Source organism: Aureobasidium namibiae (genome assembly GCF_000721765.1).
Source record: "Aureobasidium namibiae CBS 147.97 unplaced genomic scaffold scaffold_2, whole genome shotgun sequence".
NCBI classification, from domain to species: domain Eukaryota; kingdom Fungi; phylum Ascomycota; class Dothideomycetes; order Dothideales; family Saccotheciaceae; genus Aureobasidium; species Aureobasidium namibiae.
In genome coordinates this window covers 1,641,703-1,659,238 of record NW_013581207.1, presented here as the reverse complement: position 1 = coordinate 1,659,238, position 17,536 = coordinate 1,641,703, and the positions used below count along the sequence as shown (strand labels likewise).

The following is a 17,536-nucleotide window of genomic DNA, read 5'->3' as shown; positions in this document are numbered from 1 at the left end:
TGGAGCTAGACGATGATGCGTTCGTCTGCATCCATCATCAGACGCGCAGTGATATTCCTTATGTATGCAGCCAGCTCGTTTGTCATGCCAGCAATGCTCGTGCAACCACAAGATTTGCACACGAGAGCTTAGGTAGTGAGACATGGAGTATGTTGTGAAGATATCTGTTGTACACCAGGCCCAAACATGGTCGAGTAAACCACAAGATTGATGACCGTCGGCACATGCGAGGGTCTGAAGCTCAGCGGTGGGCTCCACCGTAAGGGAAGTTGCGACCACCGTTGAAAGGACGCTCGCCGAAACCGCCAGCGCTGCGACCAACGGGAATGCTAATGGGAGGGCCGGGACGAGTGGCGACAGCAGGGTTGGAGCAAAGCATGGCCACGCGCGAGCCGTACTTGGAGCCACGAAGGGAGACCATGTGCTTGCGAATGTGGGTAGCGACGACCTCACGACGCTGAGCATCGGCGTGACTCAGAATGTACTGAATCAAGTAGTTTCCGAACTGGTCGCCAGCGACGTCGATGAGAGGCATGCGAGGGCGGTCAGCGTGAGCCTCGCAGACACGGTCGAGGTAACGGTCAAGGAACTCGGTGCCACCAATCTTGAGGCACTTCTCGACAACCTTGCTGGCAAACTGGTCCATGCTGTACTCAGTAGCGAAGCGGAGGACGTGGTCAATGGCATGGTTGCGGTCAGGGATGGCGCCGTGCTCGCAGATGTGCTGGATGCACCAGTTGCCGAACTGACCATGAGCGATGACATCAATGCTGGCAAGAACCTCGTTGATGCAGGGACGCTTGTCATCCTCAAGGCAGTTCTCGAAGATGTTCTGAACGACAAGACTGCCAGTCTCGCCGAGGGCGACCTCGTGCCACATGCCGTGGAGAGCCTCGTTGACGTACTTCATGATCTGGGGAGGAGTGTCGGTCCAGCGGAGCTCGAACAGCTTCTGCCAGACGTGGCAAGCGTAGCGGTGAACAACCGTCTCAGGGATACGGCAAAGAAGCTCGTGGACCATGACGGCCTTGTACTCCTCAGGAACACTGTCGAAAGCCTTCTGAACGACGTGGCAGCCAAATGGATCCATGCTCAGGTTGAGAGTGTTGCCGCGGATAGCGCGAGCAATGGCGATGATCTGTTCAGGAGTGCCGTGCTCAAAGCAGCGCTGGACGAGGAAGTTGCCGAAGCGGTTGACCATGAGAGGATAGGCCTGGTCGATGATGGCCTGGACGATCTCATACTTCTGCTCCTGGGTGCCGACCTTGAGCTTCTGCTGCAGAAAGATGGAGGCCTGCTGATCGTTGCTGTGGACGATCTTGTCGACAATGTACTTCCAGTTGCAGCTCATGTTGCGGTCCAGAAGACGGCGGTAGTTCATGGGCTCGGCGTTGGTGAGGTAACTGCCGGGCTCAGACATAGTCTGTACATGATCAGTGAATGCGCGCATGACGTGAAGTGATGAAGAGACTTACCTGCTGGCTGGCGTTCCATCCAGCGTTGGCGTAACCGCCAGCCTGGAACTCAACTGCAGTGGGGGACAGTCTGGTGCCATTGGATCTGGAAGTGAAGGACATGTTGCTCATCAAGGCTTGATCCGACATAGGGTGAGGCATGCCGGTCAAGTTGTGCATGTTCTGCATCGACTGGAAAGAAAGTGGTGTCAAGGGTGGAGTGAGACCGGAATGCTCGGGTGCGGCGTTGTGGGGACCGAACTGGCCCCAAGGGTGGAGGTGGTTGCCGAAAGCTGAAGCTGGACGGCTGTGGACGCTGCGCATCGACAGCTCAGCGGGAGAGGGCTCGCTCAGATAAGGACTCAACGCACTCGTGTCGATGCGAAGACCAGGAGGACAACCGCGAGTGTTGGTGCCGATGGGGAACATGTTGGTGTTGTCAGCCTCCAGACGAGCACCAGCCATAACACGAGGGTCAGGAAGAGCCCAGCTGTTAGTGCTGTTTGATGCTTGGCCGATAACACCAGGACCACCAGGACCGCCCAGGCCGCCAGGGCCGAAAGAGGGTCCAGGGCCCCAGATACCGCGAGCAGCGGGTGGGCCCATCTGAGTGGCGTGGGCGTTGAGGCTGGAGTTGACAGGAGGAGCACCTGGCTCGGTCGACTGGACCCAGTTGTCAATACGGGCAGCAGCACCGTGAGGGCGAAGATCACGGATGTGGTCAAAGTCCGAGTCGAACTGAGAGCCCATGGCCTGCTCGAGGGTGTGCTTGGTGATACGAGACTGAGACAACTCCTGGTCCATGCGAGCGATCTGAGTCTGAGCAGTCTCGAGCTCCTTCTTGAGTCGCAACATCTCAGCCATGTCAGCCTGAGAGAGGTCGTTGAACTGAGAGTCAGTGCGGGGAGTGGTAGCGTAAGGGTTGGTAAGAGCACCAGAGCCGGAAGAGTCTGGAGACGTCTCACCACCACTCTGGGCCTGGAGGGCAGTGTTCTGCTTGCTGAGCTTGACTTGCTGCTGGGACAGCTTGGCCAAGAGATCGTCGAGGTCCTGGTTACGGACGGGAAGGTCCGAGTTACGGACAGCGAGAGCCTGAGAGACACCAAGACCGAGGCCGGCGTTAGGCATAGACATGGTAGGCATAGCGACTTGACCCTGCTGATAGAGGTACGAGTCAACATAATGTCAATGTGGTAGACGTGTTGGTGCAAACTTGCCTTGTAAGAAGAGTTGCGAGTGCTGGGAGGTGGGGGAGGCAGCTGGTTGCTGAAGCGAGAAGTAGCCAGAGGCATGGCGTTGAAGTTGGGTGTGTTGGAGTCACGCTTAGGTTGCTGCGAAGCCAAGGTTAAGTCGAAGGAATGCAGCATGATTACAGTATCGGAACCTACAGCACCACCAGAGATGTGAGCGTTCTCGTCTTCGAATTGGTCTTCAGTGTTGAGGAAGAAGTTAAGAGGCGTCTTCTTGCGAGGAGTCGGTGATCCGTCCAGACTCAAAGAAGCCATGATGGTTCCAGCGAGTATTGGAAGATGAGAGAGGACGGAAGGCAATGGGAGAGAGGTGTATGATCCAGAGATCGTTGGTAGGTAGGGTGGGTTGATGCTTACTTGGAAAGGAAGATGCTATGGTAGGAGTGGACCAAGAATTGGGCGCAGACAAGAAAGATGCCGGCTAGCTCTTTGCAATTAGAAGATCGTCCAACGGCAACTGGGATGAAGGAGCGACAACAGTTAGAACAAGAGCGTGCGCACAGTTCTATGCGAGAAAAGGGTGGAAAGGATTGTGGGTTAGGAAGTGGGTGGGTGAGGTAGATGCCTTCCTTGACAGCGACCACAAGAAGTCCGTGCGCACGGTCCACCCGCTGGGAAATCTACAGTATTCAGTTCCCTTCAGCACGACTGGAAGTGACGATTGTAGACAGCGGAGTCTAGTCCATGGAGATATCGGTGTTAACGCCGGTCGTGCGCTTGGTCTCGGGACTCTACTATCTCAAGTAAAGTATGAGTTCTCTGTTACGTTCCACAGATGATCAAAAGATCCCATTGCCAGGACACCGCCTGCACCTTCCAAGAGCATCCGCCTGTCTGCTACAACAAAGTCTGGCTGCCCAACCCCTGGAAGCATGGGTACAAGGCGTGATGCTACGTCCAATCCGTCTGCATCATGACCCCATACCACCAACTCCACCGCTCCTGCTGGCAGCGGTCTTAGGAATATGGCACCTAAACCTGCCGAGCTGGGATACTTGATCTGGCCGCTCGATGTGCGTATACTGATGCCGGTGGAAGAATCTACCTGGAGAGCAAAGTCCTCAAGATGGCCAGCGGGTGGATTATCCGAGCGGACAACACGAACAACGTTGCTGTATTGCTTTGCTGGCTTTGAACCAGATTCCAGGACTTCTGTGTCGGCACCGAGGTATTGACAGAAATTACGGGATATCTGGACAGCAGTATGGCGACATTCCTGAGAGTGGCTTATGATTTGGAGAGTGTTCTGAGTGCGGAATATGGCATCCATGCCGCCTAGCTGATTCTGGTCTCGCAATGCCAATAATTGATGTTCTGAAAGAATCTTGTACTGGTCAGCATTGCCAGAAGCAAACATCTCGTCGACAGTACACATACCTTCCAGGTGCCATCTGGGAAAAGCCACAGATCACTGCTCTTAGCCTGGAGAGACAAGTCTATCCTTTGATTGTCGACAACAATGCCATGTGTTCTTGGATAAATGTCGGGCAAGCGCAAGCTCAGAACGTTGGAGCTTTGGAGAATGCAATCCGACGAAGAGAAGGATACATGGACCTTTCCTGGCTGGCCTGGACGACGCAAATAGAGGATCTCCACTCCGAACTTTGGACCCGAATCTGCTGGATTTACGACCGTTAGGGTGAAAGCTTCAGGAGCACGTAAGAGCTGTGCGAAGTTGTTGAGTTCTTGTTCGAAGAACTCGCGTAAGGGCTGCGTGGTGATGATCCCATCGAACCAGTGATTCTTTCCTGGGAGCTCAATATACGATGCGTTTGCGCCCTGCGTGTTGATCAATTGATTCATCAGCCGCGAGTGGAAAGCGGGAACGTTGTCGTCTATGCTTCCGTGTTGTTGCAGGATACTAATACCCTTCACGTTGTCCAGCAACAGCTCATGCCGGTGACTGCTCAACGACGCATCCAACAGGGCACGTACTGAAGGGGGCATTGGCTGCCAAAGATCGTACGGCACATAGTCTAGAGTGTTAGCTCAAGAGTACAACGAGGATCGATTGACTCACTCTGTATGGATGAATAGCCAGATATAGGAGCAGCCGCGAACACGTTGTCGGGGCGATGCGTCAAAGCATACCAGGTTCCTTGCCCTAGAATAGTCACTTAGTATGTGCAGACACGCATTCAAATAGTGACTCACCACCATTGGAATGACCAGCAACAAGCCAACGCTTTGTATTCACGCCGGGACCGTCCCACCCGATGCTCTCTATCCATGCAGGGATTGCCTCAATAGCAGCCTCTACATCAGCGAAGCCCCAAACATGCCAATCGTCACCACTCCATGGAGTTGATCCAGTGGGAAACAAAGACCAAGCACAGAGGTCCACCGAATCTAAAGCATGCCTCACGATTTCATTGTCAGCCTCTACGCCCGCGCCGTGCAACTGCAAGAATACCGGCAACGATCCCTCCAAGTCTAGAGGACAGGAGATGTTCGATGGTGGAGGCTTCAGAATCGCATAAGATACCATTCCAGCTGGATGATAAAAAGTCACCTTCAGTGGTTCATACATTTCCCGCTGAGCGAAGTGATGATCAAGATGCAACACGGAAGCTTGAGACCGACTCTGACCAACGATACCATACTCTACGTCAATACCGAGGTATGGACCGCAGTTCGTCTTGCATGAGATAGCCACAGCAACAGGTCTGGTCTGTCCAGCGACAATCAAGAACTCATCAGGTTGCAAGAGCCACACAAAGTAAGAGGTATCGTTCGCAGAGATTGCGAAAATCTCAATGTCATGCACATGGTCATTACGAACCTGAATAGAACCCAACATGCTTGCCAAACGTCCATTGACCAGGTCAGGCATGAGAGCATCGTCTGCAGCGATGTGAAGGTCCCGGGTCGAAGATCGTGCTTCGAGCTGTATATCGATTGTCGGAGAACCAATGCCACCCATGACTCGCACATCGCGGACGAATCGCAAGTCAACAATGTGGTCTCCTGGCTCGAGGTATAGCACAATTGGCGCTCTCCGAAAAGCATAATAATCTCCGCCGAAGTGATGTTTCCCATCGAGGTAGAACTCGAGCAGATTGTCTGTTGCAAGAGTCAGAGTGAGGGGCTCTTCGTCACTGACGTGGAGGAAGCCTCGAGCCCAGCCTTGGTATTGAAGAGCTGCCCAACCGTAGATTCGTTGGAGGAAGTCCAGATCGATGTCAGGAAATGCTACAGACAGACCAACCCGAGCGGACAAAGTATCGCAAGACGAGTGTTGAGCTGTAGTGGTGGACCAGGATACCGTTGCATTAGGGGCCAGAGAGCTTGGAAACCTTGCATTTTCATTATACTTCAAGGAGCGGAAGCCACCAAAGAATTCAAGTGGGTCGGCGCCCCACGTTGCTTCTATCTTGCAGTATCAGTTTCTGATGCATCCAGCGATGATGGATGCATCATGCCTCGAGTGCCGACTTGGAAGGGACCCATGACCTCCCACGACGTGGAGAAGGCCAGCGGGCATTTGCCTGTCTGCACAAGTGTGCTGACAGGCTGCTGGACACGCCAAAGAGCGTTGAGAAATAGGGAAGCAAGCTTCATATCTGTTACATGACCCGTTGACACAAAGGACGTGTTTTATTTGAACGATTGAACAAGGAGAGAAGGGAGAAAGCTTCAGGCTTCAGATACGGGGGCGGCATTTGCCGCATGACGGCAATGGAGATCAAACACCTCGCCAGTCTGTCCATCCCAAGCTGGCAACAATGAAACTCATGTCCAAGGGTTGAATGCGCATCTGACCGGATTTGCTCTCGATGGATTGACTGTAGTCGACTCGATCCGAACAAACAAGACCGCACTCTCGAAGCTTGTACAGCAATGTCGGCGTCGCAATTCGACCGACGGAGCTCGACCTCGCCGTCACCAGCAACCTTCAAGTTCCCAAGTTTCTCAGATGAGACGCTGCAGACGACACAGCATGTCTACGACCCGACTCCAGCGTCACCTATGCCACAACCGCTCGGGCTGCCAAACCATCTGCACAGCAATGAGCGTTGGCAGGCGCGCAGAGGGTCGCACACCACGAACGGTTGGACGCCCAATGCCGGCGGAGCAGTGGGCCGCCATGGAAGACAAAAGAGCTTGAGCGAGGCAATTCGGACAGTACGAGGGAGAAGAGGCAGCGTCAGCCAGAACGCCCACGAGATAGCCGACGCTCTCAAGGCCCCGGTCTCTGGACGGCTCATTGTACGTTGCAGCTTGAATACAAACGCATTCCCGTGCTTACTCTTCGGCCCAAGTTCCTGTGTGCCATCTGGTACACAACCTCGATCATGTCCAATACCTCGTCCAAGGCCATCCTGACCGCCTTGCCCAAGCCCGTGACCTTGACTCTGATCCAATTCATGTTTGTATGCTCGTGGTGTCTATTGCTGTCCTGGGCTGCTCGCATCCACCCACCTCTCCGGAACTCGATGCCTGTACTACGTCACGGTATTCGCAAGCCTTCCCGTGAACTCATCATGACCACCCTACCCCTGACTGCTTTCCAAATCGGTGGCCATATCCTCAGCTCAGACGCCATGAGTCGCATCCCAGTCTCGCTCGTCCACACTATCAAGGGCCTGTCGCCTCTCCTTACAGTCCTCGCCTACCGCTTCGTCTTCGATGTCCGATACTCGTATGCCACCTACATGTCGCTCGTACCCCTGACCCTGGGTGTTGTCATGGCCTGCTCCGCTAGCTTCAAAGCAAATTTGCTGGGCCTCGTATACGCATTCGGCAGTGCGCTCTTGTTCGTCACTCAGAACATCGTGTCCAAGAAGCTGTTCAATGAGGCCGCCAAAGCCGAGGCCGATGGTTTCAGCACGCGTAACAAGAAGCCTGACAAGCTCAACCTGTTGTGCTATTCTTCCGGTCTTGCCTTCATCTTTACTCTACCCATCTGGCTCTGGTCAGAAGGCTTCTCAATGATCGGCGACTTCCTAGCCGACGCCTCCATCGAATTATCCGAACGCCCTGGCTCCCTCGACCACGCCCGCCTGGGTCTCGAATTCATCTTCAACGGCTCCTTCCACTTTGGTCAAAATCTCGTTGCCTTTGTCTTGCTGGGTCTCGTTTCTCCAGTCACCTACAGCGTAGCCAGCTTGTTCAAGCGCGTCTTCGTCATCGTCTTTGCAATCATCTGGTTCGGCAACCCCATGACCAAAATCCAAGGCTTTGGCATCGGCCTCACGATCCTCGGTCTCTACCTCTACGACCGCACCAGCGATGCCGCAAAAGCAGACAAACGCGCTCGCGCCCTGCAAGAAGGAAAAGACACACTACTTCCTCTAGCGGGTGGAGAGAACAAAAAGTCAGATGCAAACCTTTACTCGCAATCACCCGCCAACTATGGCCCACCCTCCCACGGGGGCTATGGTCTGCCGAATGGAGCCGAGCACAGTATGCGTGCCAGAGCATCGAGTAATGCTTCGCCTGGCTCGTGGCTGCCTCCCGGCACCAAGGCGGAGGAGACGTGGAATTCAGAAGATCGCTTTGGTCCTAAACAGAGTATAGGTGTCAGATAGAAGCAGCCACTTGTATCTCGGTACACTTGACGAGGAAAAATGAATAGATGTTAATCTTTGATAGTGCACTCCGTGACTCTCTCATGTTAGACAACAAAACAATGCTTACAGGTCGCCGCAATGATTATTAAGAGCATACAATCTCTATTGGACACATATCGATTGCTTGCTGTACGCAGACAAAAAGCACAAAAAAAAGATCCTGGCAATGGGCGGAATCGAACCGCCGTCGGGTCGGCGTTGCTGGACTTTAACCTCCACAACGACACATGCTACCACTACACCACATCACCTTAGCTTGTAAGGGTTGAATCTGGTTGGCCAGATTCAGGATCCGATGATTAGCCACAACCTGCGTCGTGTATATCCCTCACGATCCATGCTCACACTCTCGATGCCCATCACTTCGTCTCTTCGTTGTCAACATGCCTATGGTCAAGTCGTCGCCAAGTACAAATTTGTTCATCGCGTTGTATGATCGCTCAAGATACCGTGTGGATATCACTCTATTCTGACAATGCTCATCTACCTCTTCCATCTAACGACGATGCTACTCAAAATGTCAGTCTTTGAACCATGCATAGTTATCAGCATATTCATCTCACCTGTCCAGACACCAACCCAGGCGTCACCAGCTGCCGCTGCTTGCCCAAAAAGCTCTTGGGACTCTCCTTGCGTCTACCCAACATGACGGTATTGCTCTGCAGCCTGCTACTGAGGTCGAACCATGCGGATGTCATGAGCTTGTTCTCACGCTGTAGTGCTGCGAATTCGGCTGAAGGTACGTTGCCGGTCGCTGTCGTTGTTGGCGGGCTGATTTGCTTCTTGAGTGTCGTGATTTCTGTTGCGCGGTCTTCGGCGAGCTAGGAGGAGGTGTGTCAGTATATTCCCGTGGAGAAGCATTGGCTAGATGGTTTACTTTGTTTGCAGCAATAGTGTCGGAACGTGCTTGCTCCATACGGTCCGCAAGTTGCGCGGCCGTGGACTCCAAGAGCTCATCATCGTCTGGCGCATCCCTGACTGCTTGCAACTGCTGTAGAAGCAGCTTGTACTCGTTCTCGTTGCGACTCTCAGCAGGCTCCTTCAGCAACTGTGCAGCATTGAGCAGAGCATGTCGCAACAAAGCGCGCTGTTCTGCCAATTCTGCTTCGACACCTTCGCTGTGCTTGTGCAATTCAGAGTATCGATCGGTCAAGGTCTGATACTCTGCATTACCGTCAAGCTGCACGTCCTTGTCAGTGAGTTGTTTCTGCACAGCCATGAGCCTCTCCTTGATGTTGGCCATCTCAGTATTTGTGCCAAAATGCTGGTTGCGCATGTCTTGTATCTCAGCTTGAGCTGCCTGCAGCTTCTTGCGTTGTTCCAAGAATGGTACGTTTTCTTCTGGTTCTCGACTTGGTTCACGGAGGTCTTGTAAGGCAGTCTCCAGGCCCAATTTGTCCGACAGAATATCTAGATACTCGGTTTCCAGTTTGTGGTTTCTCGCGGTGATGGCATCGAGCTTCTGTTGCAGGATCGTGGCGTCAGCTGAGGGGATTGTGTCGGTCTGGCTTCTGGTCATTGCCCTCTCAGCTCTCGCCTTCTCAGAAGCTTCGAGTTCTCCATCAAGTCCGCCGTTGGCACCACTGGGGTTCGACCCTCCAATCTCGAGAGTTTGCAGCTTGTTCTCGAGTTCAGTGATACTTTCGTGATCTTTGACCTGCCGCTCCTTAGCCGCTTCCCACTTCTGGGTCAGGACCTTGTATTCATGTTCAATGCGTTTGCGAGTCGTTTTCTGGTCGAATATTTCTTGTTCACCATTGGCGATGAGTTTCAGATTCTCAGCGTTTGCTTTCTGCAGGGTGGTGCATTGGTCTTTTAGGCGGTCCAGATCTTGTAGCCTGTCGTTGGCTGAACGAAGATCTTCTCTCAGAGTAGAATTGGCCTTCTCCTGGTCCTGTAATGCCTGAATCTTCTTTTTGAGGTTCTCGTTCATGCGCGTTTTCTGCAGCAGATCGTCTCTTTCGGCTCGAAGAAGTTGCATGTCATCTCTCAGCTTCTGCTTTGCGTCTGTGTCTGTCTTGTACCGCTCGATTTGGCGTTCCTGGGCTTGCGACTTGTCTCTCAGGGTCTCGAGTTCTGCCTCCAATTCTGCAATGTAATCTCGATCTCTTTCTGCCTTGAGTTGCATGTCTTTCATGTTGTCGTTCTCGGCAGCCTTGCGACCCTGATTTTCGACTTCATACTTGAAGGCATCGAATGCTTGTTGCAGTTCCTCCTTGTCTTGTCTCAGCTCTTCCAATTCGTTCGCAGCCTTCGCATTGTTGTTTTCCAAGTCCTTGATTACTTTGTATGCCTGGATGAGCTTCTCTTCTTGTTCCAACTCGGGATCGCGTTCGCCGGAAGTACCAAAGGAGAGACGATCGTTGACGGAAACGGCAGGCTTCTCAAGCATAGGCTCGGCGGGGGTTGATGTTTCGGAAGTGACTTCGAAGTCAGATCGATCGGCGACGCCTGGTTGCGGTGTGTCCGTGTCTTCCATTTGCTTCATGGCTGCAGCAATGGTGACAGCGACCTCAGGACCAAGGCCGACGACTATGCGGCCCATTCTCTGGTTGGACTCGGGCGAATACATGGCGGCACGGAGCATGGTTTTGAGCAGCTGCAAGGAGAGATGTTAGCCGGGAGGTTATATTTGAGCGGAGGTATGGCAGGGACACACCATGACGGTGTCGGTCGGGCTAGCATCTGTAGCAATCGCCTTGAGGTCTGGGTCACGGCTGCCTGCAGGGTTCTCGATGGAGCCGCTCGAGTCTCTGAGGTAGGCAGTGACCAGACGGTTGACATGCTTGAGGTTCTGCCACCGTGGGATCCAGTGGTCTCTTGTTTTGGCGGGAGCTTCTGGGAGGTCGTCTTGAAAGTAGCCCGGGTCGATGTCCTGGAGAATGTCCCACAGGACTTGGCCGTCTTGTATGTCCTCCCAGCTCTCTACTTTCTTGGACGTTTGGAATGCTTGCACCTGGCCATGTCAGCAGACTGTATGATTGTTTGGGTGTGTCGTGGTGTGGTACCCATTTGAGCAGGGCCGCTGCCAATTCGGGGGCAGCCGAGTCTGCCATCTTGTTCCAGCTGTCGAAGGCTTGTGTGCTACGGATCGTGCTGTCGAGTCTACCGCTCAGGAGACATGGCGAATGACGAGCGATTTGCACTACGACTGGATTCGTATGCTGCGGTGATTCCTTGTTGATCTCAAAGGTTCAAGGGTTCATCAATATGACGCGCACGTGCCAAGCGACTCCTTCTCGGTTCGTTTCAGGAGTCGTGTCAAATCTCCCATCTCTACATCTTCCACCTTGCAAGACCTTCATGGTCAATTTTGTGTCTACATAGGAGAGAGTTATTAGATCATGAGCCTGGTTCTATCAAGTTACGATACAGCCTACAATGAATCGCCTTGTCCGGTCCCAAACGCCCGCATAGCATGTAAGTGATGCGCTTTCTCTACAGGCTTCGTCTTGGTAACCACCTTCGTCGTTGTGTTTTTTGTCTTGTTCAATCACTCGTTGCTCATTCACCCAACCTTCGCTTCAATTCCTCGTTTTCTTTCCTTAACTGGTGGATGTACTCCAACGCCCCTAACAGTACCTCACACTTGCTTGGCTTCATCGGGTCATTGATGTCGCTCGCTCGGCGGCGTTGAGCTGCTTGTACGTGCGGCACCGCTTTTCGTAAGTTGTCCAGGTGTGAGTTGAGGTTCTCGCGGTATCGACGCTCCACCGCCGTGTGTGGGATTCGCTTTCGGCCTCGTCGACCTTCCTTGATCCCTGTACGCTGCATGCTGCCCGCTCGGTTCTCGATCGACGGTTCCGTTGCCGTTCGTCTGATCGTATCAGGGCGCTTGGGGAGCTGGCTTCTTGGGTGCGTCGTATCCTTGGGTGACGCGGCATCTGAAAAGCCATCCTCACTCTTGACACTGATTGCGTCGTCGGTCACTAGTGTTGGTGTGTTTGGACTCTGTGAGATTGTGGCATCCTGCTTCATCGGATTGAAGTTGTGGCTTAAAGTCGCTGTGAAATCGACCGGCATGAAGGCTTGGCCGGGACCATTGACTTGCTGCTCGTTGGTCACGAAGCTGTACGCGTCGAAGCTCGGAACTGCGGCATTGACTTGCTGGCCATAGACCATCTTGAAGTCCGCACATAGGCTGCCGTTCTCAAACGGGTTGGCGTCGTCGCCAGCGTATCCAGAGTCCATGGAACTTCCGGTTGGTGGAGGAAATCCATAAATTTGCGGCTGTGCCTGAGCCTGAGCCTGTGCTTCCAAGAGGAACGATCGCATGTTCGGATCATGCTCGACCGGCTGGAATATTGGCTGATACTGCATCTCAAGGATACCTGGGAGAGCTTCAGCGAAGCTGGTGTGACGAGGGTGGTTTGTGTATTGGGCCATCGAAGCTTATAGTGAATTCTTAAGTTCGCAAGTCGTTGTGGAAAGGATCGGAAGATCAACAACTTATCGCGCTGGATTGGTCTCCAGGGACTGCGATTGATTATCAATGGAAAGCCTCGAAGAATGATAGCGATAAACCTGGAAGCGCTCGAGGATGTACAATAAGCCTTGACAAAATCGAGGGGTATTGAAGGAGGGGAGGACAAAGTGACTTGTATTGTTCTCGAACTTGGCGAAACACACTAGAGGCTGAGGAGGAAAGAACGGCGAGTTACATATTAGAGCTTAAGCTCTCAGACTCTGTGTATCTAGTGCCAAGCTATGTCGACCACGAGGAGCAAGTTTGCGCGAGAACGACGATCTTTTCTGAACTGAATCCGACAGGCAGTGACAGCTAGGGCAAAACAAATGCACAAGCTGCGGTCCCCTCTCATATCTCGATTCCATCGTCCATATCACGTAAAGTAGCAGGGCAATGTGGTGAGTTTCTCGGAGACACTCGGTAGCCTGGGGGAAGGATTGATGAAGTCCCTCGACAAACGCATGTTCACTGCATGTAGGCACAGAGAGCTGGAAACCAGAGCCGGGCGATCCGAAGACAAAGACCGAATAGCTTGCAACGTTACGGTACAGCTAGAAACAAGCACGAGGTATAAACGACTCTTCGACGACGGCTGGGATCGCGTTGCCATTTCCAGCGATGGCAACTTGCAAGGTCCAGCCTCGCAAGCCTAGCTTCGTAACGAAACAAGAAAAACACTGGAAGAACCATGTAAAGTGCTCGCAAACTCATGAAGATTCGATACACATCTATCGATGTCTTCGGGGGTATTCTGCTTGGATGCTGACTAGGGCAACTACGCGTCGGCGATACTCTTCCAACCCTCCAAGTCTGCGATTTGAGACAAGCTGTTCGAACAAGTCCGAGCACCACAATCGATCGAGCAAGAAAAACAAGTTGCCGACAAGGGCCAGAAGCGTTGGAGGGGTTTCTTTTAGCTTCCTCGACACGGAGTATACGCAAGATGGGAGTCAAGTGATAGGTTGATGGACGAAGGCTCGAGAACGCTCCCGCTTGCCGTGTCAAGGCTCGGCGGCCGGAGCGACCAACCGAACCAACCGAGAGCCCCACTCTGACACGGCGTCAAAACTCCCCCCGCATCCAAAGCTGTTGGCGCATCGACTCAGATTCAACCAAACAGCGGCGTTCGGGGCTAGAACCTAGACAGTCTGGCTTTTGGTAGATCGTCAATCGTGCAACAACTCTAGTCTCTGTTCGACATGCTCACATAGACACACCCGCCATCCCACAAGCCTTGGACTCGAGTTTTCTGGTCACCCCCGTCTTCCCCTCACCGAGAGGTTAAGCTTTCAAGGCGGAGAGGGACGATGATCCGCTTTCCTGCACGTCTCCGCAAGGCTGTTGTGATTGCCTGTCTCATAGTGCTCGTGTGGAAGTTCATCCTTGGCGGCGACTTCTCATCGGCTCCGGCAACGATAGAGTCGTATGTGCTCGTGTTATCGTCGAGTGTTGGGTGCGCAGAGCTGACGAGCGTCGCAGGAATGCTGCAAGCATCCTTGGCTGGCAATCCTCTGAGCCCGAAGATGGGGATGCTTACGTTCACTTCAGTCGCAGACTAGTCCGCATCCTGAAGGAGACCAAGCCCCGGGTACCATCCTTGACTAAAACCAACAGTATCTCTGCCATTGGCTTCAACGACAACAAAAACAAGCCGTTGAAGCGACCGGACTATGTGCCAATCACTCCTACCCAGGTCGAGGAGATGCGATTGGCACATCAGAATTTCGTTGAGGAAATTTCCAACTTGACATTGCCCTACAAGCCAGGATCTCGTGGCATAGTCTCCACTGCAGGCGGAGCACACCTGCCAATCTTCATCGTGTCCCTCCGCATGCTCAGGCGCTCCGGTAGTATCCTGCCAGTTGAACTCTTCCTACGAGCCGATGAAGCACGCGGCGATAACTATCTGTGTCAAGAACTGCTTCCCTCTCTCAACGCTCGCTGCGTGATTCTGGACGACTTTTTCCCTTCTGGACTGGTCAAGCTCGAGAAATACCAGTATAAAATATTTTCGGTGTTGTTCTCGAGCTTCGAAGATGTGCTCTTGCTCGACGCAGACAATTTTCCTGTACACAATGTGGACCACGCTTTCAAAACAGAACCATTCACGTCAACTGGTCTAGTGACATGGCCAGACTTTTGGGTTTCGTCGGCTTCCGAGAAGTTCTACAAAATCCAAGGAAAACCTTGTCCTCTGACTACAGTCAGAGCATCAACGGAATCGGGTCAAGTCATTGTGTCCAAGCGGACCCACTCGGCAGCACTGCTGGTGTCTACATACTATAACTACTATGGACCTTCGCACTACTATCCCCTACTCACCCAAGGAGGTCCGGGCGAAGGGGACAAAGAAACGTTCCTTGCGGGTGCAGTGGCTGTCGATGCAACTTTCTACCAGGTTTCTGACCCCGTCAGGATTCTCGGTTACGACGACAACGGAGAGTTGCGCGGAGTGGCCATGCTTCAGTCGAACCCTGTCGATGACTATGTTGCACTCGTCAAGCCGATGCCATTTACTATCCATGCAAACTTCCCGAAGATGGACCCCAACACATTGTTCAACCAGGACGGACCAGCCATCAATCACCAGACTGGCGAACACCGTCGACTATGGGGAGATAAAGAGCAGACCATCCAAACTTTTGGCATGGATGTCGAGCGAGAACTTTGGGCAGAAATCAGGCATGTCGCCTGCACTCTTGGAGGCGTCTTCGTACATTGGAAAGCAGATGCTCCTCGAGAGTGGAAGAAAGGAACGTGCGAACTGGTTGAAGAGCACATTATCAAGGTCTTTGGCGTGGACGAGGATGAGAACTCATGGGGTTCCCTTGCCACATAACGACACCGAGCTCGAGCCATGGGCTACGGCTCCTACCTGTTACGCAGGATTTACTCACCATCTTAGTCGTCAGCCTCTGTACAAACATATCTATACACATTCAGAAAGTGTAACTGAACGAAATTCTATCAGGCTTTGTGATCAACACTTACGCATCACATACTCCCGTACTCCGTCCATCTAGATTTATCTGGCCCGATCTGGACTTCAGATGATCATCAACGCACTGTACTTCTCAGATGTATTCATGTCATTCTTGCATCTGAGGAGCTAGGTACTAGTTGTAAGGGCGAAGCAGCTTATAGGAGCAACTCGCAACAAGCTGAGTGAGCCACATGCATATAAAGTCAAGAGCATGCAAATGTTCAGCTCACTGCCCAGGTACCTTAGTAGCTCAACAATCCCAATCTCAACATCTCGATCGCCGGGTTGAGTACGAAAGAGAAATGTCGTTGCATCCGCACTTGAGGGGATGCACCCCAGGAAACGGGACGGGCCATTGCCGAGTGATAAGATGGATACAAGGATCAGATATGCCCAATCAGGCACCACGAAGCATTCATGACCGCGCCCGTCGTCATACAAACTCCTGCATCGTGGATCGGGAGGCTTCTCCTTGGGGTCCACCTTATTTTGGGACGACCTGACATCACGACTTGGAGATGAGGGGTATTGTTTATAATGCACTGCTGGGCCCTTTTCTGCGTTTGCAATACATCAGCAAATCAAACCAATGAGTGAGGTTCCAAGCATTTCAGGCGCAATGGAGACTATCAGAAACACGATCGCAGAGAACTTGGGCGGTCCTGCCCATGCTCTTGCTTCCCCAGAGAACAGCTTCAGTTTGGATGAAGTGCCAGACCTCAGCGGCAAGGTAAATTCTTGAGGCTCTTGTACGAAGCAGAGACCTAACATGGCGTCAACAGGTTGCTGTTGTCACCGGCGGCAGCGAAGGTATCGGATTTGGATGCACCCACACCCTGCTCTCGAAGAACATCTCCAAGCTTTTCGTCACCTCCATGAGACAAGAGGTCGCCGACGAAGCCTTGAACGCAATCGAGGAAGAGTTTGGACCCGAGGCACGCAAGAAGTTCATCTGGAAGCAATGTGATCTTGCCGACTGGGTGCAGACCGGCAAGGTCGCTGCAGAGATCGCCTCGCAAACCGACAGAATCGATATCCTCATCAACAACGCCGGCCGTGGAATAATGACCAGACAATTGAACAAGGATGGCATCGATCTTCACCTGGCCACCAACCACTTCGGCCACGTTGTCTTGACCAGCCACTTGCTTCCCACGATCAAGGAGACCGCCGACAAGGGCAACAAAGTCCGCATCGTCTGCGTTTCTTCCAATCTGCACGCCCAGGCTCCTAGCGAGACTGAGTTTGCATCTGTTGCCGAACTGAACAAGGACTACGGACCTCAACCTCAGTACGGACGTAGCAAGTTGGCCAACCTCTTGTATGCCAAGTGGCTGGACCAGCACCTCAAGACCGAGCACCCCAACATCATCGTCAATGCTATCCACCCTGGCATTGTCGACACTGCACAAACAAATGTCCACATCCACGAGGCGTTCCCTCTTCTAGGCTACGGCATGTCGGTTGGACTCAAGCCTTTCCGCAAGAGCCAGTTCGAGGGTTGCGTTTCGTCCATGTATGCCGCAACCGTGGCTCCTACTGGCGGCAACTACATTGCCCCTCAGAAGGTTTACGAGACACCGAGTGAGAAGGGTCAGGACATGGCTCTGGCAGACCGTCTCATGAGACTGACAGCGGAGATTGTCGAGTCCAAGACGAGAACGGAGAGTTCGGCCAAGGGATGCCCTTTCAAGGAGGATTAGGCATTGACTTCTGACATATCACGACATGTAATGCAAATATGAATGATTCAAATTCATCACAGTCATAATTCGATAATTTTTTACGTGCAGGGTGTATCAACAAGA

General features: G+C 52.8%; 7 protein-coding genes across 7 annotated transcripts; 3 read left to right on the top strand and 4 right to left on the bottom strand.

Annotated features, from left to right (window-relative positions):
* Positions 1–241: 241 nt before the first annotated feature.
* Positions 242–2,582, bottom strand: M436DRAFT_38219 (ARM repeat-containing protein; the record flags this gene model as incomplete). The annotated part of the gene is made up of 3 exons (XM_013575318.1): positions 242–1,423; positions 1,476–1,753; positions 1,853–2,582. 3 exons carry the CDS (start codon positions 2,580–2,582, stop codon positions 242–244), a joined length of 2,190 nt encoding a protein of 729 aa, XP_013430772.1.
* Positions 2,583–3,443: 861 nt separating this feature from the next.
* M436DRAFT_38561 (uncharacterized protein) lies at positions 3,444–6,265 on the bottom strand (the record flags this gene model as incomplete). Its single annotated transcript, XM_013575382.1, has 5 exons — positions 3,444–4,028; positions 4,082–4,680; positions 4,725–4,808; positions 4,859–6,077; positions 6,140–6,265. The coding sequence occupies 5 exons, from the start codon at positions 6,263–6,265 to the stop codon at positions 3,444–3,446; spliced, it is 2,613 nt and encodes an 870-aa protein (XP_013430836.1).
* A 279-nt stretch (positions 6,266–6,544) lies between these two features.
* Positions 6,545–8,235, top strand: M436DRAFT_39033 (TPT-domain-containing protein; the record flags this gene model as incomplete). The annotated part of the gene is made up of 2 exons (XM_013575468.1): positions 6,545–6,913; positions 6,967–8,235. 2 exons carry the CDS (start codon positions 6,545–6,547, stop codon positions 8,233–8,235), a joined length of 1,638 nt encoding a protein of 545 aa, XP_013430922.1.
* Positions 8,236–8,773: 538 nt separating this feature from the next.
* Positions 8,774–11,333, bottom strand: M436DRAFT_78745 (uncharacterized protein; the record flags this gene model as incomplete). Its single annotated transcript, XM_013575960.1, has 5 exons — positions 8,774–8,785; positions 8,841–9,098; positions 9,155–10,876; positions 10,937–11,233; positions 11,286–11,333. The coding sequence occupies 5 exons, from the start codon at positions 11,331–11,333 to the stop codon at positions 8,774–8,776; spliced, it is 2,337 nt and encodes a 778-aa protein (XP_013431414.1).
* Positions 11,334–11,781: 448 nt separating this feature from the next.
* On the bottom strand, positions 11,782–12,663 carry M436DRAFT_39189 (uncharacterized protein; the record flags this gene model as incomplete). The annotated part of the gene is made up of 1 exon (XM_013575501.1): positions 11,782–12,663. The coding sequence occupies one exon, from the start codon at positions 12,661–12,663 to the stop codon at positions 11,782–11,784; it is 882 nt and encodes a 293-aa protein (XP_013430955.1).
* Positions 12,664–14,279: 1,616 nt separating this feature from the next.
* M436DRAFT_38072 (nucleotide-diphospho-sugar transferase) lies at positions 14,280–15,584 on the top strand (the record flags this gene model as incomplete). Its single annotated transcript, XM_013575293.1, has 1 exon — positions 14,280–15,584. A coding segment is annotated over one exon (1,305 nt), but the record flags the coding sequence as incomplete, so codon positions are not given.
* Positions 15,585–16,347: 763 nt separating this feature from the next.
* On the top strand, positions 16,348–17,431 carry M436DRAFT_38564 (retinol dehydrogenase 12; the record flags this gene model as incomplete). Its single annotated transcript, XM_013575383.1, has 2 exons — positions 16,348–16,458; positions 16,511–17,431. 2 exons carry the CDS (start codon positions 16,348–16,350, stop codon positions 17,429–17,431), a joined length of 1,032 nt encoding a protein of 343 aa, XP_013430837.1.
* Between the last annotated feature and the right edge of the window lie 105 nt (positions 17,432–17,536).